At 48.7% G+C, this 26272-nt stretch overlaps 1 protein-coding gene and 3 non-coding genes across 4 annotated transcripts; 3 read left to right on the plus strand and 1 right to left on the minus strand.

Annotated features, from left to right (window-relative positions):
• The first annotated feature begins 12228 nt into the window (after positions 1–12228).
• On the plus strand, positions 12229–12350 carry Trnal-caa (transfer RNA leucine (anticodon CAA)). The gene is made up of 2 exons: positions 12229–12266; positions 12305–12350. It is a non-coding gene; the product is annotated as a tRNA-Leu (tRNA).
• A 2243-nt stretch (positions 12351–14593) lies between these two features.
• On the minus strand, positions 14594–20302 carry LOC135829284 (uncharacterized). Its single transcript, XM_065341687.1, has one exon. The coding sequence runs from the start codon at positions 20300–20302 to the stop codon at positions 14594–14596; it is 5709 nt and encodes a 1902-aa protein (XP_065197759.1).
• Positions 20303–22607: 2305 nt separating this feature from the next.
• On the plus strand, positions 22608–22679 carry Trnaa-ugc (transfer RNA alanine (anticodon UGC)). The gene has a single exon. It is a non-coding gene; the product is annotated as a tRNA-Ala (tRNA).
• A 1894-nt stretch (positions 22680–24573) lies between these two features.
• Trnal-caa (transfer RNA leucine (anticodon CAA)) lies at positions 24574–24695 on the plus strand. The gene is made up of 2 exons: positions 24574–24611; positions 24650–24695. It is a non-coding gene; the product is annotated as a tRNA-Leu (tRNA).
• The last annotated feature ends 1577 nt before the right edge of the window (positions 24696–26272 follow it).

A 26272-nucleotide genomic window follows, 5' to 3' on the forward strand; every position in this document is an offset into this window, starting at 1 on the left:
TCAACGCCTGGCAGGGTTTTTTGTTTTTGTTTGTTTGTTTATTTAGAGTCGAAGAACAAACAGGCAAATTTGCCTAATTACATGATATCGACTAAAAAGGAGAATAAATTATAAAAGGCCAATGAAGGTAATGACACTGAGTAGAGTGGGTAGTAAAGTATTACTTTGTGAAAAGCCAGTTAGGCCAGTAAAGGAAATAATAATACAGCGGGCAGTGGCATTACTGAAAAAGCAGCATGTGCTGGGAGGGATCGCATGAATCGGTGGTACTGTGGGATTTTCCTGATGTCGGGCTGGAGCCTGTTCCACAGTGATACACATTGGAATGAGGCAGAATGTGTGCCAGCGGATGTCTTAGTGACTGGAAATTTAAGTGCTCGATTTCCCTGACTACGTGTAGCACGGCCGGCATTAAGAGGACTGAACATATCGGTAGGGTTTTGATCCAGTTGCGTTCTCTTGCTTTCCCTTGGCTCTGTTCACTGGCAGAGTTTTGCTCTGTCCACGAACATGCAAACCTCTGCAGTCGATCATAGTCTGTGAGATCCCGCATGGGTAGTTTTGTAGCCTGAATGCTTTGTCACTATTCAGTAAAACAAAAATGCCGAGGTGCTGCAAAACCTTCTCTCGTTCTCATTCTCCTTTCTAACTTTCGTGTTTCGCCTATATGCCTCCTTTTATAGAACAGAAATTGGCTCTTCTATTTCGTTTTGTGTCTACATTTTGTAGTATCCCTGACACAGAACGAAATAGAAGAGCCAATTTCTGTTCTAAAAAAGGAGGCATATAGGCGAAACACGAAAGTTAGAAAGGAGAATGAGAGCGAGAGAAGGTTTTGCAGCACCTCGGCATGTTTTAAGGTTCCCTTTTTCCCAGCAAATATCCCAGACAGTTCTACAAAAAAATGTATGGCATCCGTTGGTGTTGTGGATTGTTACAATGACGCTTGAATAAACCACGAACACACAGCCGCTGATAGCCAAACTAACGACAAGGCACAACATACTCATAGTCCTTACCTTGGGCCCAGTTTGAAATTTCTCACTTTTTAATAGAGAGGTTCAGTGATTTGTTGTCAACTCGTATGGCGAAACGAGATCATTTCGTTTTGTATTCGGCTCGTGCAGTGCCCAAAACAGGTTCAGTGACTCATGCACGAGAAGACTAGACATGCGAGTCGCATCATGATTGCCATGGTAAATATGGCGGAGAGAAAATTTGAAAGATCATTCTGCAAAATGTCTTCGGGCAAAAGCTTTTTTAATACAAACGCGCGAACGTTCGAACGTCATGTCAGCACATCATCAAGAACTGTTCCAACCGTGACAGGGCGTTGCCGATGTCCTGCCAAGCCTTATTCCCTTGCGGTAAGGCAAAGACGTTTCCATGTCCTGAGGACAATATCAAGTTCAGCAACTTGATGTCATCTAAGACTGCAAATTTCCGAATTCTTCTGCATTCTACAGGATTTGCTCCAGAGGGAGACACGGGGGTGGAGGGGGACGTTGGGGGAGCCTGCACTTCACTTGACATTTCGGAAAAAGGAAAGGAAAAATTCTTACTAAACACAACGAAATTGAAAACGAAAGATTCGATAATCAACAAAGGTGGAAATTTTTTTTAGATCAAAATGTTTTCACACTTTCTGGGGCGGATCGATCTCAGAGCTGCATACGAATCAGACAGGCCGGATTCGTAAAAACGAATCTTCGGAACGATATGTCAACGAGACTCTAACCCGGAGCGGGTGTCAGCACTCGTTTCGTTCATAAAAAAAACGAGTCACTGCACCTCTCCAATGGCACATTTTGGCAAACATGGAGTTTATGATCGTTCCTGGATGATTGTTGCCTCCTGAACACGTTGGCATGGGTTCGATTGCCGAATTGGGAGACTTCCATGATAAGCACCCACTTCGTTTTGGAGAATCATAAAAATAAAAACACAACAACAAAAATTGTGTCCGAACATGCGTGCATCAAGATGTGAAGCTTGTACAGGTTGATTATTTTGACAGACTATGAACTAGCTCCCCCCCCCCCCCTCCTGCTTTTTCGTTTTGCATTTATTACCGGTATTCACCGATGGGTAGAAACTACTAAATTCATTATTTGTACATTCACTATAATAATCTCAAATGGGGATCCAAGGAAGAATTAAAATGAAAGCATGGAAAACATTTTGGGCACAAGTCAACTTCCGGCAATCGTTACATTTCACTGAGTAGAGCAACACTTGAAACACAGCACCATGAATGTTCGGCTCTCCACAGGTCGATTTAGTAGTCAAATAACTTCTATGTTATATAGAAAAACATAGGAGGGGAAGGTGAGCGCAAACCGAGACAAACACAGAAAAACCTGTTTTAAGCGACCACCCCACAATGCAGGCAAAAGCGGTCGTTAAAGCTAGGTGGTCTTTAGAACCAGGTCCCATACATTCGTGGCAAATCGGATCGTGTTACTGTACATACAATAACATGTACATTATGCATGTGCATGATAGTGTACTTCCGTGTCCGTTATTGACAGGTGTGGCGCATAGAATACTTTCGTGCAGGCAAAGCACACCTCACTCAAAGTGTATGCAGCGCATCCTGCACTGCATCTTTTTTTGTATGAAACAAGCTCGTGCCACACAGCCAACGGCCACCCTGGCGGACGAGGACAGTGCCACCCCTGTAGACACCACACTTGGTATCACCCCCCCCCCCCCCCCGCCGAGCAAACCCAGCTTCTGCAATGGCACATGAACCAGGGGGAACGGAGGGATGTGCACCTACTGACGCCATCGCCGGAGCCAATGCTCCTACTGCCCCGGGCGTCGCTATACCCCCAGCCAACCAACTGCAGAAGGTCAACATGTGCAACTGCAGGTCCAAGGGAACCTGCTCGCTCAAAGGACAGTGTTTAACATACGAACTCATTTAAATAGCCGAAGTTCACGTGGCTTCCGACAGTGCCCCACCCAAAATCTACCATTGGCTGTTCGAGAACATCCTCAAAGCAGCGCCTTAACAACCGCAACACCTCATTGCGTCACAAAAAGCACACGCCTGATGAGATACGTTTGGAAGTTGCAGAAGGCGAACAAGCCCTCCAGGATCTACTGGTCGATGCGATGCAGGGAGCGTCCCTACACAAGTATCACCAAGAAGTGTCACCTGTGTCTAGCAGAGAAGCTATACATCAGCAATGCAGACAAGGAAACGCCTCTTAATTAATGAGCGCACGGAGCTGGTGCCAAAGTGCGGACACGGATCAAAGGTCTACCTCTGCAACTAACGTATAACCTAGCACCCTTCCCGCATCAGTAGCACCCAGAGGCGGTGACTAGTGCCAACTTTCACCAAGCCCCAATGACAAGACTAGCCTTTTGCCTGTATCCTCCTCTGCCCCGTCGCCCGGTAGCGCCTTGGTCGGTGTCATGCATAATATCCCCATGCCACCCGCATTGTACGGTACTGATCACTTACAAGTCATTTCCCAAATCGGCCCGATTTTTTTGGCTTATCGGCTTTTCGATAGGCTAAGAGAATCAAAATCGGCCACATTATGAGCCCCAAAATCAGAATTCGGCTCAAGGCAGTACAGTCATGTATTTAGGTATTTGAAGTGATCGCTCCCAGTATAATTTCATGCACGCTGTAGAAGTAATGAATCATCGATTTTCGGCGAATTCAATGCGAAATTTGAAATTTCGGCGCAATTATCGGTGATTTCTTGACAGCCATTGATTTCTGTGTCTTTTCCTGCTAACAGTTTTCGGAAATGCCTAACGTCGCAGTCACCTTTCGCAGTATAATGGCTACAGAGATCGTATTTGCGTGCTGTTGAGGCACCAAAACATCGACTTTCGGCGAATTCAGTGCAAAAATTGCATATTCGGCGAAAAGATCGTTGTTTTCAGCGAATTTTTCGGCCGGCCGAGTTGGGAAATGCCTATCACTTACACTGCTTTCGCGCTGAAACACTAGCATTGCATACCTGCCATGGGACAACACCTGTAGTGACTAAGATCACACCACCCCGAGTATAGACCCAGTCTCCTGATGATTGCTTTCCAGCATGAAACACGTTAGGGGCCGGTCACATTGAGGGAACAATCCTCAGATTATAAACCGGGAATAATTTGTTCTACTTTTCATCACGGCCACACTGGATACTAGTACGCACGATGAAAATAATCTCACCCACAAGGACTACTTTTTTTGTCACCATTCGCTTCTGGCAGTCTGCCAGCCCCGTTGCTGGGCCAAAGCTGCATCAGCACAGCCTCTGGAGTATCGCTCCACTTCATAATGCAATGAAAATACAAGGAAACTTTAAAGAAATCCAGTGGAAGCCGCGGATGATTATAATCTTCGGCGGAAAGCTGGGCCTCGAGCTGATTTTCATCGGGTGGACTAAATCTCTCAAATCTCCTGCTCAGCGGCAAATATCCATGGTAACTACGGATTTTAGTGAACAAGTGTATCGGAGACAGCAGTTTTAACATAGCTACAAAGACAACTAATTGCACAGTAAGCATTTCATATTATGTTGACATGTATGTGTAAAATGTTGTACGATTATCGCAAGGCACACAAGGAAGGGAAAGCGAGGATTCTTTCAGAACTGTAGACTTGCGAACTCGCTTGTGAATACCACTAGGACAAACGCCATATTCTAAACAACGATTAAGAAACGACAAATTAAATGCAATGTAAAATTGCTGTCTCCGAAACACTTGTTCACTTATTTTCGACGGAGATACACGCCCGATCAGATAGTTGTTCTGAACACTGTGCTACGTAAGCGCTTTCTTTGTCGGAACATTGCATTTAATTTGTCATTTCTTAATCGTTGTTTAGAATATGGCGTTTGTCCTAGTGGCATCCATAAGCGAGTTCGCAAGTCTACAGTTCTGAACGAATTCTCGCTTTCCCTTCCTTGTGTGCCTTGCGATAATCGCACAACATTTTACACATACATGTCAACATAGTATGAAATGCTTACTGTGCAATTAGTTGTCTTTGTAGCTATTATTATAACTACGGATTTTATTCAAAATTTTCCTCAGCGTGACCGGCCCCTAAGTAGAGACATTCAATTTTAATCACTTTTTGTTCCACCGTATTTTGTTGTTTCTTTTTATTTGAATTCGCAATACCAAAGGGGTAATAATTTTCGTTTGTACAAGTAGTAAACTCTCCACGTCGTGTGCTGAGCACTGTGACCGGTAGTCAAGTTTCTTCTGTAAATGTATAGACCTTATTCGATAAACGTCACAATCACGTGAACCGGGGTCCCGGGAACCAGGGAGTGGCAAGAGATCTGCGCTCAGTGCACAGTGGACTCTGTGTGCGAACATAGGAGTAGATAAATACCGGTATTTTACTACTCTTTTGTACAAACTGGGCCTTTCTTGCCGCTCGTTTCTCGTACGCGTGCCCTAGCTTATGACAAATCCCTGGAGGCGAGTCCAAAAGTCACGTTATCGAATAAGGTCTATAGCAATAACGGAATCAGGCAAGACAGAAGAAGTAAGCACTTTGTTGAGATCGTTTTTTGGCTGAATCCAAATCCAGATTCATCGTACTTGCCGGCAGTTCGCAGCAAGCAATTCTGCCCGAAACAAGAAATACCTCTGTATGCGTTACAACACTAGGGGCGGCACTAGTTGCGACAACCTGTTTATTTTAACGCTGTGCATGTTGATGCAGGCTTTCACAACAAGATCCTGGCCCACAGGATCGACCTTGGTCATAAGCCTAATCCACTGCAAGCCGTGTATGAGCTAGGCGAGAGATTACACGTTTTACCAAGAGTACAAAATATGTACTCTTGGTTTTACGTGATGCTATTTTGCAAGCCAAGGCATTTTACCCGATGCTATAGCGCAAGCCAAGGACACAGAACACAGCAGTGCACGAGCTGGAGTAATGACTATGTTCTTCGCCTACAGTACAGCCAGCAGGTGAAATTCAGAGAGAAGTGTTCCAATGGTACATAAGCAGAGTACAAGCAAGGGGCTGTTGATGAGAGCTAAAGAGCTAAAGACCGGCGTATGAACAATGAAAAACTATCACAGGAAAATCAACAAAAGCTCCGACTGGGCTACCTATCTGGCATTTTCAAAGAAATCAGGAGAATGTGGGAAGGGAGTAGAAGTGCCGGAAACGCTAATCTGGTTTGGTTTCATCTTTCTCGAAGACAGGAGCTAAATTACATGCGTACGGCAGCCGTCGTCGTCGTCGTGGTGGTGTGCCCGGCGCGGGAGGCTTCTCCGCTGCGCGGGTGTCCGTTTTTGCGGCGGGCGTGAAGTGCTTGGCTTGCTCCACTGCGAGTTTCATGATGTCTGCTTCGCTCGGTGCGCGCGTCTCCTTCTTGTGTTCCTGCGTGGGTCGGTCGGCAGTTGGCAACACGGCAGGCAGTATGTTGAAGAAGTCGGTGAGCTGAACGGACGCCTGATCCGCAGTCAGGTCGGCATGCCAGTTTGCGGTCGCTCCATCGTGCAGCTTTCCGTCAGCCCAGGGTAGCTGCTTGGTGGTGCGAAGCCAGGCCAGTTCGCCCACAGTCTCACTAGTCTGGCTAAGCAGCTCTTCAAGCAAGTCGTCCCCACTGTCCCACTTGTGTACCATTCCGCCAGGCAACTTTTCCGCCGGAAAACTATAACTGGGTCTTGATTGGGCCACGATGCAAAATCGGAGCAGCGCCGGACGCATAGTCAGGAGATTGAATGGCGACTGGGAATTCCCCGAGTGTGTCGTCAACTTCTCACCGACTGTGTTCTGCACGGATTCTAGAACGGCAGACGAGCACTTCTCACAGACGAACTCCGGCAAGCCGAACAGGTCGCGTGGTAGTAGATCGAGAATCGAGTCGGCTTGCTCATCCTGAGGCAGTCTATCGTTGCGAGACTGCTGATCCAGCCGTTCCTGGTCAGCCAGGAAATCCAGCAGATTCGTGACATTACTCCACGTGATTCCCGACAAGTTTAGGTGATGCTTTCGGCACAGCTCCTTCGCCACGGTCACGTGATTCTGGGTGGTGAAACGCGCCGGCGTACTGCAGATGTGTATGAGCGAGATTTGGGCCAATGTGGTGCGAAGTATAGCGTCTCGGTTGTTGGAAGAAGGTACTCTGAGCAGCTTTTGAGACATATCAGGCCGTTCCTGTAGGGCGACTTGAGCATATCCTCGCAGAGCTACACTATTCGCATCCCAGGCGACCAATGGCGGATCTGATGACGTCAACATGCTCAAGATCTCGTCCTGAGGGGAGAGAGCAATGTGAACGGCCACATCGGAGAGTTGAATCGCACCGACGTGCTCAATCAGCAGGCCCGCCATTTTCTTGTCCGAAAGGGCAATCGCGAAGTCGAGAGGCGAGGCGAAGGCACGCTCACCATCACTTCCCTCAAAGCGGGCAGTCGTCAACTTCACACCGGCATCCATTAGCATCGGGACGATCTCGTACAGGTGAAGCATCACAGCCGACCAGAGAGGAGTCAGGCCCAGCATAGCCAACTGACACGGCTTGTCCAGGTCCACTGCCACGTGCTCCGCCTCGCAGGTGAGGAGCAACGCCACGCCATCCTTATCGCCTGCCATCACGGCGTAGTGCATGGGCGTCAGGCCGCTCCGCTGACTGCGGTGATTCACCAGCTTGCTCCCGGCTATCGACTGATGAAACGGGCGCGAACTGGACGAGGACGAGAGTTGTGACGTAACATCGCGCAGATAGCCTGAGTCCCGCTGGCACAGCGCCGGCAGGAGTAGATCTCGCCACATGCGGTCCAGACCCTCGTCGCTCATGTCTGCGCATGGCTGCAACACGCCGGACGGCACTCGCCTGTAGCCGATGTCCAGGGATTTGGTCTTGGCCAACTCGGCGCCCACGAAGCGCATAAACGACGGCACGAAACGCACAAGCACTGAGCAGAAGGCTTCGTAGGCACGGGGCAGAAATGCATTAGGTGGAAACGAGGACATCCAACGGAAAAGTCGACTTGTGCAGTGGCGGCGCTCCGGGCGAGCAAAAGTTAAACGCTTGCGAATCGCTAGCTTTTGTTTCCTTTGATATCGAGTCCTGGGAAATCTCTGTGATCCAAGACATCAACGATGAGGGAATGTGAACTCTACGGTGTCAATGGGAGCTTGCTTGCTAAATTCCACACAAAGTCGAGAAACTGATTCATGAGCGAAATGCAGACGTCCGCAAACACGGCTTCAGTATCCATTGCTGTGAGAGCGACTGAATCTACCGTACGGTACCGTATAGTACCGTACGGTATCATCAACCAGAAATGGTACGGGACTGTCGGAGCAGGCTCATCCATGCACAACCAGACCACGATGCGTACATACCGTACCGTGCTTGCGTAGGTGCGTACCTTCGACCTGCAATGCACGGGCAAAGGCTGGTCTGAAGCGAAGACGTTTTCACTCGGACTCCATAATCATGTTTCCTGCAATGGGATTTGTGAATATGCCCATTCTCTGGCATACAGCTGTGTGAGCAACAGCTAGTTTTTCGCGCTGGAATTATCCAGGTTCTTGAGCCTTGATCCTTGAAGGGTGGTGGCGTTCCTACGGATGCGGAAAACTCGGCCTCTATATAGAGAAACCGAGTCTCGCGCGAACCGTGAATTTTTTTGTTTTTTGTTTTGAGTGGGAACTGCGTAGCCCTGAGGACGCCTCGCTCTAGTAATCGGTGAGCCCTGTAAATCTACAAAATCGAATTTGGGAGTCTATTTGGCCAGTGTAGAAAGGGAACGTTCGGCCGTCATCGAACTACTTTGGCGATTGGGAATTTTCAAACTTTCCTCTTACGTTTGTTGGTACATCTACATGTGCATGTGACGTTGTAGCTCACTATGATTCCGGCGAGACCTCAGGTCAACCGAGTGCTCCAGGTCTCACCACCCATTTACTGCTCTATTCTAACTTTGAAAAGCCTCTTGTACGGGCAAAGCAAATGTGCTTTACATAATTATTATGATGACACAAAATCTCAATACAAAAAAAATGAACAAAACGCCAAGAATCTGAAGAAAAAGACTCAATCCAATTCTTTGTTGCCATAACGGGAACTGAAACCCAACACAAATCTGAGAAAATGGCAGTTGGCGGTCACGCGGCAACAAAATCACCAAACGTAAGCACTAACAATGTTCTTACCAGATTGGAACCCACGGGCACTCGTCACTCAGAAAAATAAAATAAAGAGAAGTCGATCGATAGGTTTTCTCTCACTTGCACGCTTGGTTCAATCCGTGAGACTCAGAGAGGCGGGCACACACTCCGTTGAATACAGCAACTTCCCCATGGTTAACCCCCGAAACGAAGTGAATACAGTGGCAGCCCGTGATGCTGGCCCAAGAAAAAATTATAGATGTAGTGTCCATGCAACACGCCATTTTCACGTAACGAAATTTACCGGTTGTCAATGACAGAGAAAGCCATTATGATGATATCATTCTCTGTGGATTGTAAATAGAATAACACCCATAATGGCATTGGTACCAAGAGTCTTGTTTGCACCCTCAGGCCTCATCACCGTATCAGTGGTGCGCGAATCAGTGCAACGCACATGACTTGGTTTTGCTCGCACCAGCATACACAATCCAGAATCCCACAACACAATGCACACTCAAGTATACTGGAGCAAAATGCATGTTATTTTTCTAAAAATAAACTCCGATACTAAGCTGGTAATAAAATTAATGTGTTTAAAATAGAAGAAAACACAAGGGTATGAGTTATGAAGCAACTATCGACGACTGTTACAAGATAATGAGCAGTCCGAAAGTGCGATAACAGGGCACAAAACTGACAGGCTACTGAGACATTCAAACGACCTGAGACCTAGGTGTAGCACATTCCAAGTGCGCACACCAACGGCCTTCCTACTTGGAAGGTTCACGATTAGTAGGACCGAAGCTTGTGCACGTTTTCGCTAAGCTCACCTTCCCCTCTTCGGTCTTATGCAACTGTGAACATTCCAAGTTGGAAGGCCGTTGCTTTGCGCACTTGAGATGTGTAGCTGTTAGAGCGAGGTCTCGAGTCGTTGAATGTCTCAGTATCTTGTTTGTCGTGTGCCTTGTTATCGCACTTTCTGACTGCTTATCACCTTGTTATAGTCGTGGATAGTTGCTTCATAGCTCGTTCCCTTGCGTTTTCTTCTACTACCGGTATTTTTGAAGAAACGGCGAGGAGACAACAATTTGATAACCGCAATCAGTAATACAAGCTGGATCGACACTTGTGTACACTTTATTCATGTAATGTAAAACTCTGGAGACAATGTGCAATAAAACGATGGAAATGTTTTACAATAAAGTGTACACAAATGTCGATCTAGCTTGTATTACTGATTGCGGTTACCGGTATTTTTTCCAAACCTTTGTTTTAGCGGGACCCACAACGGATCAAATCCTGCTGCAGTGTAAAAGGAAATACTCCTGTGCACAGCAATCTGACGTTGATGCACATCGTTCATTCAACTTAATAATGATTGATCAGTTCGGCCAGTTATTCTGAGCTGCGCCGGCGAGATCCAACGAGATCGAGTGAGCTAGCTGTCCGGAGATTGAGTCAGCTAGCTGTCCGGAGATTGAGTACTGGTATGCACGAGATTATTATTCTTTACTTTGAGGGAAAGATGCTAACGGGAAAATTATGAGGAAACAATTGACTGTCACCACCTAGACTCGAACCAGGACCCTCACTTGAGACCAGCGGTGCTCTAACCACTGAGCTATGGTATAGCTGTCATTCCAGCAGAGACCGTTCACCATATTCTTCAGACTTCGAAACTCACGCTTTCTGTGTGAGGTTATGCAAAAGCGTTGGAAGGGGGCCAGAAATCGCGAACCAGTAGCATGTGTCCCCCTATTTTCATGCCAGGAGTTGTAAAAGGGATTCACCACTCGCTAATTATGTGCACAGTGCTTGATGATGCGAAAGGAGTTGTGAAAGGCCCTGAAGACTGCAAGTGATGAAGTGTACTGAAAAGTCGCAAACATCTCTCCGTAGCGAAGGCTTGTAAATCTTTCAATGCAAAAATTATTTTGTAGACCCACACCGTAAGCCATGCTTGGCGAGAAGTGGCTAGCTATTCGCAGCGCAGGCAAAAATCCAAATCTAGTGCACGCACGCTGACTGGTGCAGGGATCCGGCTTGCGAGTAGTTCACACTGGTTTCCCCACTTTACCCGTGCGATGATTTTACTTTCGTGTGCTAGATGTAGATGCACTGTGAAAATACCGACGCAACCCGCTAACACTAAGAGACTAGGCTAGGCTGCAAAGGATTACAGGTATGTCTGTGTTCTCTTTCCCAAAGCAAAAAGTCTAATATCGTGACGCGGTAGGTCCACTGCCAGGTTTATTGCTTTCCGTCCGTTGGTAAAGGTTGTATATATCGCCCACAGGACATTTTGGTCGGGAATGTCTCTGAATTTCGTATTCCCAGAACGCATGGAGCAAAGCAGGGACTCAGATGAAATATGCAGAGAGCCACAATCCACTAAGAATATTTAGCTCTACGTGCGTAACGAAACACCGAAAGTGCACCTGCGTCTCCCGAAGACACTGGACTGTTGAACGGTGAGTGACGGTGAGTTGCACTGATACATTATTCGTCAATGCCATGTTCTGATGTACGCTAGGATGGAGCAAGATGTCGACTTGACGTGATGTCTGTAGTGTAATACTCCGTACTTCCTCAATATCATACAAGTTTCGCAAATTAGATTCCTTTCGCAGTCGAAAATGTCTGCAAGGGAACAGTCACAATTCAGCTTTTTTTCCATTCCACCCTATTCCGTTTTTTCGACAAGATAGACATTCTATGAACGCCAAGAGGGGGTGGGGGTGGGGTGGAGTCACAGTACACAGATGGCACGCTTCCAGGCAAAGCATACACACGTGGTGCACCGACTCCCACCGAGCAGGTAACACATTATTATTGTGACCAAAGGAGCACCGACAGTGATTTTCCAAAAGTGCTCATGCAACTGATGTTGTGCTGATGATTGATGGAAGACTGGCCCGAAATAACAGGCGCTACGTAACGTCCTCAAGTGTTTACTTTTTCATTTTCTTACAATGATCAGAGCTCACAGGCAAAGACAACAAATTACATAGTGGTTTCGCTGTACAATTAGCGCCCAAAAGCGGTTCCGGAATTCCGACTTAAATTCATGATTCATTTCGCAAATTGTTAGTCCATGGTCTTGTCCGGTCAGGATGGCCGAGCGGTCTAAGGCGCCAGACTCAAGGTCTTGTGTACCTTCTGCAGTCAATGCAGATTGGAGCCTTCTGGTCCACATATGTGGGCGTGGGTTCGAATCCCACTTCAGACAGGATTTTTTACTTTTTCTTGCAGGCTTGTTTTATATTTTGCGACCCAGTACCAAAATAAGTCTTTTTTCACTTCGCGAAAGTATTTTGTGCAGCAGTTTCTGTATAAATATTTATGGTAGTGTACGCTCGTACGTGTGCTTTTAAAAATCATGGATTGTGCTCACGGATTGTATGATTGCAAGTTTTACAACTCCGAAACTGCATCATTTGACCCGCCATCCAGTTCCGTACAGTAAGACCTGTGCTTGCCTGTCCCTGTACCAAGCGGAATCCTGTAGTCACTGGACGAATTTTCGTGCACCAATTTTAAGTGTTGTACATGTAGATCGAACGGTCACTGCGAGATCAAGCGGAATCCTGCCACGTCAGGACAGTTTACGCTGCACCAAGGGCGTCCGGTCAGGGCAGGTTTTACTGTACCGAGTCGATCCGTATATCCGTGAGTCTCTTCTTCTCCTATCCAGGGATATGAGTTGGAAATATGTATTGGGTACATAGTACTACATACCTTGTCTGTGCATTAGTGTGCTGTGAGTGTTGTTGTACTCTTTTCAATTCGCTCAGGGCACAGGCAATACGAGGTGAATAGCAATTTCTGGACATGAAAATAAAATAGAGGCCCACTGGCTGTGTGTTTTACTTTTTTCATTTCGTTTTGTATCTATTGTATGGCCTAATCCTTCATCTTTCCAAATATGTGACAATTGCTCATGCTGTGATCCCAGAGACTTTATAGCAGGTTGTTTTCGACAGGCCATTTTTTCGGCCTAAATTTCAGTGTATGGAATTCTGGACATGAAAGTAAAATAGCGTCGATAGGCATCCTATACTGCACCATTTTTGTTATTTTTTCTATTGGTGGACTGCAGTTGGCCTCTTCACACTTCCAGCCAACAGGTCCAAGACTATACAGCGTCTGAAGTGGAGTGCACATGGGGAAGCCAACGATTCGTCCATTACTTCTTATTTTACTCAAAATTCAAAATTCTCATGCGACATAGTACCACAAAACTCGTTGAAACGCCTCCCAAGAAAACCCTATCAACAAGGCACCGACACGAGGAGAAACTACAACAGCCCAGCTGTCAACTACAACAAGAAAAAACTTCATCAACCTGATTGACTTGACTCTACACGCGGCGAAAAATTATTTCACTCGAAATGTCCAGAAATGTACAATGTCCAGAAATAGCAATTCACCTCGTACTGCCTTCTCACCGGAGAGAGGATTCTCCGATTCCTACCAAAAACGAGAAATCTGCGATATGAATATGTATGAGAAAGATATGAGAAAAATGAATAATGATGATGTCGGATTACGAAAGTTTTGTTGTTATGCGAGATTTCCCTGACGATTGCAGATAAAGTGTTTCTGGAGGCAAATGTCCAGAAAGGATGCGAGAACAAAATACAGCGTTCGGTGCTCTTGAATTCATCCTTTTTTGATATACATCTAACTTCAGCCGGCAGCTTATTCCAGAGAATGGCACTTTGGAAACGGTTGGAGGACCGTTGTTCAGGGCAATACGGACAACCCAAGTCACGACCACACATCGAAAACTACTGCTCGCTTGAAGACTGTATAAAAGTGTATTCACAAACAACAACAAAACTGAAAAACTCTGAAAAAGAAACCTAAACAAAAAAGCCACGAGGTCCGCTCAGCGCCTCGCGCACCAAGACCATCTACGAAAATGGAGGCATCGCAGTTCGCCTTCCAGGAAACAGCAACTATTGCAGCGAAGCGGTGAAAACTGCAAGAAAGCGAAAGCCATACATCACGGACACAACAGAAAAAGCCTGTACCAAAGAAAGCGCATCGCTAGCCGCGCAGCATTGTACACACACATAGCGCACAGTTCACTGTACATTTGGCAAAAAAACATAAAAGAAAATCAAGACAGTTCAGAGCGCAAAAAACACATGTTCACGTCATGTTCAAGGAAATTCAAACGAAGAGAAAAGAGAGTAGAGAAGTTTAGAGAAGTACAAGAACGAAGAAATGGAGAAGAGAAACGTTCTTATGATGAAGAGTAGAGAGAAGAGCAGAGAGACAGACTGAAAGAAGTTCTACAGAAGACGTGAGAGAGAAAAGGTGAGAGAATAGACAGAACGAAAATAGCAAAGACAAAGATCACAACAAATTCAAAACAATGTCGATCTTGTTGACAAGTTCAACCATCAGGCAGGAACATTCTCCCCCCGGTAACAGGCATACTCACAAGCCTGATTACCATGATTACTAAGCTGCACTGCTGAGGACATTCAGGCGGCACAACTTGACTACTGGTCGGCGGAAGGTGCCGGTTGCCGTCTTCACGTCTGCAACTCGGACTTTCCCATCACGCCCGGGAAACACGGCAGTGACGAGACCTCTGGGCCAGGAGCCCCTCGGCAGCTGATCGTCCACGATGATTACTACATCACCCACACTGATTTCTTGACCAACGCCACGCCACTTCTTGCGTGTGCCGAGGCTGGGGGCATACTCCTTCAGCCAACGTCGCCAGAACATGTCAGCTAGGATCTGCGATAGACGCCACTGCTTGCGACAGCACAGGTCGCGCTCTGTAAACTCTCCGGGTGGCTGTACGCTACTAGATGTGCCGAGCAGAAAGTGGTTAGGTGTGAGGCTCTCCGGATCGTTGGGGTCCACTGGCACGTGAGTCAGTGGTCGGCTGTTGACGAGACTCTCTGCCTCAATCATGAGGGTCAACAGTACCTCGTCCTTCGGAGCACGCTCATGCAGTATCACCCGCAAGGTGGACTTCACAGATCTAACCAGGCGCTCCCAGGCTCCACCCATGTGCGGAGCAGATGGCGGGTTGAAGCTCCACTCGATGCGAAGTAACGCCAGGTCGGTGGTGAGCTGGTCTTGGTCGAGGTCGTTCAGGGACTCACGCAGCTCTCGTTCTGCTCCTCGGAGGTTCGTTCCATTGTCCGACCAAATCTGACGAGGTCGACCACGCCTGCCGATCATCCTACGGATGGCCATGATGCAGGCATCCGTGGTCAGTGCATGTGCAACTTCCAAGTGCACAGCTCTCGTGCTCAGGCAGGTGAACAGCACACCATACCTCTTCTCGTGCCGACGTCCTACCGCCACTGTCATCGGTCCGAAGTAATCCATGCCAACCACAGTAAAGGCTCGAACAAATGGTGTGAGACGAGTGCTCGGCAGGGGTGCCATCTCTGGCGCAGCTGGCTGTGCTCTGTCGTTGCTGCACTTCTGGCAAGTGTTCCAAGAACTTCGGACGTCTCGTCTCAGCCCCAAGATGAGATAGCGCTGCCGCAGCTCATTGCACACACGCTCTTGCCCTTGATGACATGACGCAACATGATACCACGCAATCAGCAGCCGGGTAAAAGGGTGACTCGGATCGAGCACAACTGGCTGCTTGACCATGTCAGACAGATCGGAGGAGTTGACCAGTCGGCTGTGGTGACGCACTACTCCATCAGTGAGCACAAGCGACAGATGTGACAAGCGGCTGTCCTTGTCCACAGGCTTCCCAGACTCGATGCTGCGAACTTCAGCAGGGAAACAGTCGGCTTGCACTTGCTGCCACCATAGACGCTCTGCACTCTCAAGCTCCTCAGGTACTAGCTCTCCTGGGGGTGGTGCTGATGTACGTAGCGCTCGGTGCTTCAAGATCTTGACGAAGCGGAGTACCCAAGCGGTTGCACGGACCAGTCTCATCCACGATGAGAAGCGATTAGAGTCAGGTAGCGCTGCATTCCGCACACACTCACTAGACACAGCTGTGGCTACGAACTCGCCTTTCAGCTCGATGCTGGGACTTGAGTCGGCTACTGCAGGCTTGACATCAAGCGGCCACTGCTCTGGCGGACTCTGCAGATACTCTGGGCCGGTCATCCATCTGCTGCCAAGTGTCAACTCGTCGCTGGCCAGACCACGCGTAGCGTCATCAGCAGGGTTATCCTTGGTGGGGACCCAGCGCCACTGACTGGGATCCGTCGTCTCAGCGATCTCACCAATCCTGTGGGCAACAAACGTCTTGTAAAGTCTGGCTTCTGACTTGATCCACAGCAGGACAGTACGCGAGTCGCTCCAGAACGTTGTGGAGCTGATCGGTAGATCAAGCTGCTTGGTGATTGTGTCTGCCAGACGTGTTCCCAGCACAGCAGCTTGCAGCTCAAGACGAGGAATACTGAGCGGCTTGAGCGGGGCGACGCGAGCCTTTGCTGCAACAAACGAAACGTGTACAGCACTACTCTTGCTGGTGGCTCTGATGTACGCTACAGCTGCGAATGCTTTTTCGCTAGCGTCGACAAACATGTGCAGCTCTAATCTCTCGGCGTCTGCTAGCGCAGGATGGTAGCACCGTGGCACCTGCAGCGACGCAACTTCATGCAGGCCGGCTTGCCACTTCGACCAGCGCTCAGCCATATCATGGGGCAGCTCATCGTCCCAGCCAAGGCCTGACCTCCATACGTCCTGCAGTAGTATCCTGGCGGTAACGGTGTACGCCATCAGGAAGCCAAGGGGATCGAACACCGACATCACGTAGCGCAGTACTGTCCGCTTGGTTGCCGAGACGCTGTCGGGCTGTGCTGATAGCTTTGCTCCAACGGCAAAGCTGAGACAGTCGCTGTTCGGGTTCCATATGAGGCCAAGTGCCTTCTCTGTGGAAGCGTTCCCGGTGGCGAGATTCACCACTTCAGATGACCGAAGTTGGGTGGGTATCCTCTCAAGAACCTGGGACGAGTTACTGACCCAGTTCCGGATCTCGAATCCTCCCCTCCGGTGAATCTCAATCACCGCTGCCGAACGGCTGATTGCATCACACTCCGTAGCTGCACTGTCGAAATAGTCATCCACATAGTGGCGGTCAGTGATGGCTGTGACAGCTTCAGGTAGATCCGGACCAAAGACGGTGGCACTATGGTTCTTCACATGCTGAGCTGTGGTCGGAGATGACACTGCGCCAAACGTCATCACCTGCATCTCGTACACATCTGGAGGGCGACTGCGGTCGAGGCCTCGCCACAGGAAACGTTGGGCAGGTCGGTCCTCTGGCCGCACACTGACTTGGTGGAACATTTCCCGAATGTCACCACCAAAACCATACTGAAAACGCCGAAAGTTCAGCAGCACTTGCGTCAACGGCGTCAGCAGGTCGGGTCCAGGCATCAGGAAGTCATTGAGGCACTTGCCATGCGATTTCCCGGCTGCATCGAACACAAGTCTCAGCTTGCCCTTCGTCGGGTTGACCACGGCAAAGTGCGGCAGGTACCAAGTGTTAGGTGGTTCACATGCGGCCTCTGCTGCTGATAGGATGCGTGCATATCCCTTCACCAAGTAGCTCTCGATCTTTGCTGCATACTGGCAAGCGAGGTTCTGGTCCTTCATCAGACGGCGTTCCAGCTGCTGAAGACGTCTATCGGCCTGCTGTCGGCTCTCTGGCAATTGCGGGTTGTCGTCACGCCACAACAGTCCTGTTTGCCATCTGGTGCCATCGTGAGTCACGGTACCCAGCAACTGTAGCGCCCGCTCATCGTCCTTGCTTCTGGGTAGCGGCGCTGGCTTGACCCCGAAGTCATCTACTGAAAATGCTCTCTTGACCAGTTCATGCAGCTCGTCATCCGCTGACCACGACACGAAGGACACCTCAGAGTCCACTCTTCGGCACTGTCCGGTGTTGCCGTGCAGTACCCAGCCGAGCTTGGTGTTGGTGGCTACAGGTGCGTTCGGCGGACCTTCCAAGATCTCCCTTGGTGCCGTCAGGTGGTAGTGGTCCTGGCCAATGAGCAGCATAGGCGTTACCTCTGCAAGTGAAGGCAAGTCGATGTGCGCCAAATGCGACCACTGTCGGGCAAGTTTCTGCTGGTTGACAAACTGCTTCGGCAGACTGAGGTTCGCCACCGTCCGGACGTTCTGCAAGTCAAACTGCTCACCTCCGTCTCTAGGTGAGATGCACAGATTGACACGGCATGAGTTGGCATGGTGCTGACTGTGATTCCCAGTCCAACTCAGATGCAGGGGATCTACCGGACCAGTAGCGCCCAGCTCCCTGGCAAGCTTCTCGTCCACAATGCTCACAGTGGATCCTTCATCCAGGAGCGCATGCGTCTTGACGCTGTGCCCGTTGGATACTGAGAGCGACACTGGTACAACACGCAGGGCAACTCGAGTTCGCTGAGCGGTGTGAGAATTGACGCTCTCCTGCTGTCCAGTGTGGCCACCGCTGTTCCTGTCAGACGGGTGCACTAATTCATGGTGACGCTTTCCGCAGTCACCAACGGAGCAGCGATTCCGACTCTTGCAGTCGGTTACTCGGTGGCTGCGGCCGAAACAGAGAAAACACAGCTTCTTCTCCGCTACCCATTCCCTACGCTTCTGCAGTGGCAGTGCTTTAAAACTGTCACAGCTGCGCAGCGGATGTTGGCTGCTGCAGTAATGGCAGGCGAAGGGTGCACGCTCTTGCTGTCTGGAGCTGCCGCTGTTGCTCAAAGTGGTGAGGGTGGTCTCACTTCGAGTTCTCTTGCTACTGCTGCTGCCGCCGCTGCTGCTGACACCGCCGCTGCTGCTGACACTCCCTGTCTTCAGCACAGTCACTCTGCCTGCTGCACTGGCCTTGCCGCACAGCCACACTGAAAAATCATCCAGCGACAGCTTCTCCGGATCGAAATTGGCGATCATCTCGCCCCAGTTCAGGCGCATGCCAGCCGGCAGTTTGGCAACAAGTTCCTGTCGCAGCTGAGGGTTGCGCAGGTGCCCAGTACTATTCATTAGCTTCATGGTCTGCACCAGCCCACGCACAGCAGTTGAGAACTCTACGAGCTGCTCAAAGTCGTCGGCTCGCAAAGTGCGGAAACTCTGAGCACGGGTGATGAGGTGGTGCACCACGTGCTCGGGACGGCCAAAACGCTCTTGCAGAGTGGCGAGAATCTCCGGAACATTGTCTGGGACAGCCAGCATAAACTGGACTGCATCTCTGGCCTTGCCCTTCAGCGCACGGTGCAGTCGGCTGAGGTTCTCTGCATGCGAAAACCCACAGTCCCGGGTTGTGGTGTCGAACATCTTCTTGAAGATGGGCCACTCTTCAGGCTGCCCGGCAAACTGTGGCAGATCCTTCCCAGCAGCTTGCCTGGCCATATAACCCTTCATATGGCGCTGTGCTGGGGTGTCTGAGGGCTTCTGCGTGCCTACCGCTGCCAGGATAGCTCCAGCGAGCTGCGCGATGTCAGACTGCGGCTGCTGCGTAGCATCTGACTGCGGCGCCTGCTGCTGACGTACTGCCGGACTGCGTACTGTGGCTGTTGACGTTGCTGGTGGCTGCGTGACATCTGACTGCGGCGCAACACCAGACTGCGGCGTAACATCAGACTGCGATGACTGCTGCTGACATACTGCCGGACTGCGTACTGTGGCTGTTGACGTTGCTGGAGGCTGGTTAGCTGTAGCTGCGTGGCCACCGCCAGCAGACACTGCCACAGCTGCCTGGCGAGTTCCACCACGTACAGACTGTTGGGCTGGCTGGCCTCTTACACTGCTGCTACTACTAATGCTAGCACGCGTTGAGCGCCTTGATCCCGAGTACGCACTACTACTAGTACTGGAACTGTCATGCTGGCTGTCGATGGCTTCATGCTGCATCGCCAGCTCCATTTGCAGCAGTCTCCTCTGCGACTCTATCTGTTGCTGCTCCAATTCAGCCAGCCTCTTTGCAGCCTCGTACTCAGCTCGTAGGTGCGCACTCCGCGCACCGCGACTACGCGCACTGCGACTACTAGTAACGCTAATACTGTCCACACCAATGGACTTCAGACTGAGCACATCATGTACACTGGCACTGGGTGATGGTGGCAACGACAAATTCACCGCAGCGTCAAAGGCAAGCTGAGCGTCAGTCTGTGTCGACTCCAGCCATTCACCGAGCCGATCTGGCGCTCTCCCTCTGGTGGTTCTGGTGCTCTTGCGCGACATCTCAACAGCAACGATCGAAATGCACAATCAAATTTCAAAAATATACACTATACGATCATAACACAACGAGCTACGGAATACAGAAGGCTTTACTTCAGGGCTGTTCGATTGGCTCCGGATGCGCCTCCGCAGATCCGGCTCGAAGGACCAAATGTTCAGGGCAATACGGACAACCCAAGTCACGACCACACATCGAAAACTACTGCTCGCTTGAAGACTGTATAAAAGTGTATTCACAAACAACAACAAAACTGAAAAACTCTGAAAAAGAAACCTAAACAAAAAAGCCACGAGGTCCGCTCAGCGCCTCGCGCACCAAGACCATCTACGAAAATGGAGGCATCGCAGTTCGCCTTCCAGGAAACAGCAACTATTGCAGCGAAGCGGTGAAAACTGCAAGAAAGCGAAAGCCATACATCACGGACACAACAGAAAAAGCCTGTACCAAAGAAAACGCATCGCTAGCCGCGCAGCATTGTACACACACATAGCGCACAGTTCACTGTACATTTGGCAAAAAAACATAAAAGAAAATCAAGACAGTTCAGAGCGCAAAAAACACATGTTCACGTCATGTTCAAGGAAATTCAAACGAAGAGAAAAGAGAGTAGAGAAGTTTAGAGAAGTACAAGAACGAAGAAATGGAGAAGAGAAACGTTCTTATGATGAAGAGTAGAGAGAAGAGCAGAGAGACAGACTGAAAGAAGTTCTACAGAAGACGTGAGAGAGAAAAGGTGAGAGAATAGACAGAACGAAAATAGCAAAGACAAAGATCACAACAAATTCAAAACAATGTCGATCTTGTTGACAAGTTCAACCATCAGGCAGGAACAACCGTCCAGCAGGACCGGGAAAGAAGGGGACACGTAAGGGCCATGTCACCTGTCCGCGAGTGGCCCTTCGGGCATGATCTTCTTGAGAAGGTGCGGTTGAGGTGAAAAAAGACGAAAACAAGTGACTTGACAGAGAGTGCAGGCAACGGAATACAAACATGAGGAGCTTTCGCTGAAACAATTTCTCAATGGTGGACAGTGAGAGTCTCTCTCGTAGCGGCTGAGTCGCGATCGGGTTCTGCACTCGTAGGATTGCTCGAAGCCCGGACTTCGCCGATCTTTCGAGCCGAGTGAGACCAGCGGCAGACAGCGAGGGGAAGAAGGCGTTTGCGGCGTAGCACAGCTTGGCTTGTATCATGGCAACATACCATATCCGGCGGGCCGTGATGCTAAGTGCATCCCCGTGTCACCATAGACGAGTGCAGACAGCCAAGCCCATTGTCGAGTCGTGTCAGAGTGTGCCAGACATCGAGATTGGCCAGACAAGCGTTGTTGCTGATAAAGGCCTCTTTTACGGGCAAACAGAATACAATTGACAGTGGCGTTGCGAATGATTCGAACACAACATAGGGTTTGGCGGATAATGCCGGCAGAAAAATTGGCAGAATTAAGTACATTTTCTGGTAATTTTATGCATGTTTGGTATGTGGATAAAGAAATGGAGCAGAATTCGAGGAATTGCCCGCCATAAGGTTTGTATGGTTCTGCCAATTTCACTGCTTTTCGAGCAGAATCTGCCACCTTTTCGAGCATTATCCGCCAAGGCCTAACACAACACCAAAAAATGAAAACAATTGTATGTGTGAAAAAACGCAAAAAAACGAGAAAAACAAAACAAAAAACAAAAAAACACCAAAACAAAACAGGAAAATACAAGGGCACTTTCCTACCACCATCGTCTCCAAAACCTCACAGCCGGCCCTCCGAGATTGCCAACTCTCGCAATGCATTCACAGGACGGTGATATGACGATCGGGCACCGCGGATGCACATGATCGCCGACCGCAACAATGCAAACGCCAGTCGACACCGGACATATGTCATTGTCTTGGCATACAACTTCGTGTCCCCACTCGAAATGAGGCCAGACAGGCGCTTGACAAATCTGGAGCACTCTGGCGCACAACAACCGGCCGTGGTGAAAACTAGTGGAGCAAATGTCCCACGGTCCACATTGATGATGCGCTCAGCATACTGCAGCTTCTTCTTCCTCTCATGCTCCGCCAACAGTTTGTCGAGAGGTTTAATGGCATTTTTTCGGAGCATCGGGATGAAAAACCCGGACATCCAGGAAAGCATTCTGTGGCCTGGTCTGGACAAGCGTTGTTGCCCTACTCATGAGATATTGTCATGCTCTAGCCGTCAAGTCTGAGATCAGTTGTTTCTTTTGTTTCTTTTGTTTCTTTAGTTGGAAAACTGTGTGCATCCACGTTGTCTACATGTACTTGCCTGGTACATTCCATACCAGCAACGGGGGTTTAGCTCAGTGGTAGAGCGCTCGCTTTGCATGCGAGAGGCCATGGGTTCGAACCCCATATCCTCCATTTTTTTCGCATCCCGTAATCAAGAAAAGAATTCGGGTACTGTACCCTTCTACAGATCCACCAGCACCTTCTTCTGCTTTCCCCCATTCCAAGATCCTGGGCATATATTTAATGGAAACCTTTTTTCATGATACAAACTCCCACTATTTCTTGGATGGAATGGTGCCTGGATCGTGGCCCCGTGGTCGCCCCCGTCACAATTGGTTCACCAATATCAAAGACGGCACCAATGAATCTTACAATTCTCTGTCTCTTGTTGCTGCTGATCGTGATAGGTATGGGCAGCTTGTTTATCAGTGTAGTTAGGTTTATTTTTATTTTGTATTTACTATTATTTTCTTACAGTGCTGCCTTATGACACACATGACGCCCCTACGACCAGAATGGTTATGGGTTATACATAGTAGTAGTAGTAGTAGAAGTAGTAGAATTTATTATTTTGATAGGGAAGGCCCTACAGACGTTGCCGTCTTGTTACAGGGAACCCTAAGTGCTCTTTACAGAGTAGGCCTTGACGGATTATGCCAGCATAATATTTCGCATAATTCCTACCAAAATCGAATAGTCGCATAATTCGAGGCAAATTGCATACGAATCGCATAATTGGACAAATCCGCCTGTTCACATCAAATTCCATACAGTTGTACATGTTCTACAAGTACAAGTAGATCCACCAGAAAGTAGGCCTTGGCGGATAATGCTTGAAAAGGTGGCAGATTCTGCTTTTTTTGCACCGAAATTGGCAGAACCATACAAACCTTATGGCGGGCAATACCTCGAATTCTGCTCCATTTCTTTATCCACATACCAAACATGCATGAAACTTACCAGAAAAAGTACCGAATTCTGCCAATTTTTCTGCCGGCATTATCCGCCAAGCCCTACCAGAAAGTCGTAGTTTTACGACTCCCTTGATAACATGTCCAGTCCACTACAATCTGTGACGGTCGTAGCTTTTTGATTGATTGATTTTTATTTCACGGATCCTCCAGAGGCAAATAGATGCCTATCGAAGGGAGTCTCCTGAGTAAGTATGCTGCATGTACATTATTATTATTATTATTATTATTATTATTATTATTATTATTATCAAATTTTTGATAGGGCAATCCTCACAGGCCTAAGGCCTTCTTACAGGGTACCCTAAAAAGGTCTCTTAATAAATCATCATGTTCGTTCCAGGAATCGAACCTGCATACATGTAGATACCTTGTGATACGTACTCGGAGGTAGTACATGTACAAGTTACCAGATATTCAAACACGTTAACACATGTACATGTAGGTCGGACGGTGCGTGGACGCCGTTGAACTTTTGCTACTACAGTAAAGCGCCCTCTTCAAACAATTCCCCTGTTCTTTTGCACAGAACCATCATTGTACATTAGCAGCATATGTGAGCATAATGCGGCATAACATGATTACTTTTAGCATAAAAATAGCATAATTCTGCAATTTTTTGAGCAATGCGAAAAGCATAATTTCACGAAAATATTAGCATAATCCGTCAAGGCCTATTACAGAGCGAAACAAAAACGGATAGATGCTCAACCTGACGACACGAGACAGGCAGAGAATTCCACCTATCAGCGCCAAGGAAAGAAATGGATACATGTACATACATACAATAAGTAAGAACTGTGTAAGTATATCATAACCATAGCAACGAATAAGATGTTGCAGAACGCTTTCTTGTCACACTTGTCCATGGAAGCCTCTGACTCAATAGCGATGTCGTTAACTCTTACTTTGTGAACACAATAATAGAAATGCTGACAGGTTCGCTTTTCTAAATAATATTCAGTAATGGACTATGGTACCAATGTTTTCATGAACAGCTAGGCCACCACTCATGTTGTATTCTACTCATCTATAGTAGACTATACTCTTGTCCAGTCAGGATGGCCGAGCGGTCTAAGGCGCCAGACTCAAGGTCTTGTGTACCTTCTGCAGTCAATGCAGATTGGAGCTTTCTGGTCCACGTATGTGGGCGTGGGTTCGAATCCCACTTCTGACAGGATTTTTTAATTTTTTTCTCCAATTTGTCTTCCAGAATGTGTGGGAAATCTTTGAAAAACGCGTCGTGCCTCCAATAAACACGTCTTGGAACTTATTTTTTTAGTGCGATTCCCATATACATTTACAATGGCAGTTGCAAACTTGTTTGTGCAAGTACCGTATTGAACATTAGGGAGGTTCCGGAGTACGATTTTTCGTGCCAAAATCCGTGGAGGCTCTACGGATTTTTTATACGTTGTTTTCGAGCAGTGAAAAGTTCCGGGGTACGGAACTTATGTGTTTGCCGTCATTGCCTAGGTTACGATCGCAAACACGTCACATTCCCGCGCTATGCCTTTTTATTTTGAAAATTTGTACCGAAATCAAAACTTCCCGCGAAAAATCGATGTTTCTCGTACCAAATTTGTACGCGAAAAATCTTTCTGCACCCGATGACGCAAAATCTCCATACGAAGCATGGTTCGTATGAAAGCCAGTCCACACGGATTCTCGTGCCGAAAAATCGTGCTTTCTGCAAGCAGTTTGTTGCAGCGAAGGTCACGGAATGGGTGAAGGAACTGCAAGTCCTCACCAGGTACGCCCAATCGCAACCACAAGCAGCGTACACGGCGTTCACGCAAGGGCTGAAGGGCAAGTGGACATTCCTCGCTCGCACCATGCCAGAAGCGACGGAGAATTTCCAGCCACTGGAGGAGATTATCCATGGTGAATTTATCCCGGCGCTCACAGGACACCCCGCTCCTGATCAGACCACCCGTACTCTCCTCGCTCTGCCTTGTCGCCTAGGGGGCATGGGTCTAATCAACCCGTGCGATCTCGCCAACCAGCGCTAGGCACACAGGGCGCAGCGGGACCCAGCGGTGTGGATGCTGAGGCCTGGCGTCATATGTGCTCCAGTTTCACGGACGCTTCGGATGGGTTGTGTGATGCGCTTGCTTCTTGTGCCAGGAGAGTGGCCACTGAGCATATTGATGCTGGTGCATTGATGGCATTCACTGCATGTCGCTTGCTGCCCTTGGACAAGCGGCCCGGTGTCAGACCAATTGGCATCGGCGAGGTTGTTCGCCGCATTGTGGGGAAAGCAATTGTGTCCATTGTTGGCCCTGCGGTTCAGCAGGTTGTTGGCTGCTCCCAGCTGTGTGCCGGTCAGGACTGCGGGGTGGAGGCGGGCATACATGCTATGCAGGAGGCGTTTGCTCGTGAAGAGACTGATGGAGTTCTGATGGCAGACGCAACAAATGCTTTCAATCGCCTGAATCGCAGCGTCTGCCTTCGGAATGTTCAACATCTTTGCCCGCCTCTGGCCACTGTTTTAATTAACACCTACAGCGCGCCTGCATGCCTATATGTCGACGGTGATCGCATCTTGTCGGAGGAGGGGACAACCCAGGGAGACCCTCTGGCAATGTACATGTATGCCATTGGCATGATGCCTCTCGTGAACAAAGCAGAACAAGCCGGGACTATCCAGTCTTGGTTTGCAGATGATTCCGCAGCGGCGAGTGTGTTGCGTAGTCTCCGTCATTGGTGGGACATCTTGGCAAGTGATGGCCCAGCTTATGGATATTTCCCAAA

Source organism: Sycon ciliatum, chromosome 13 (genome assembly GCF_964019385.1).
Source record: "Sycon ciliatum chromosome 13, ocSycCili1.1, whole genome shotgun sequence".
Lineage (NCBI taxonomy): Eukaryota > Metazoa > Porifera > Calcarea > Leucosolenida > Sycettidae > Sycon > Sycon ciliatum.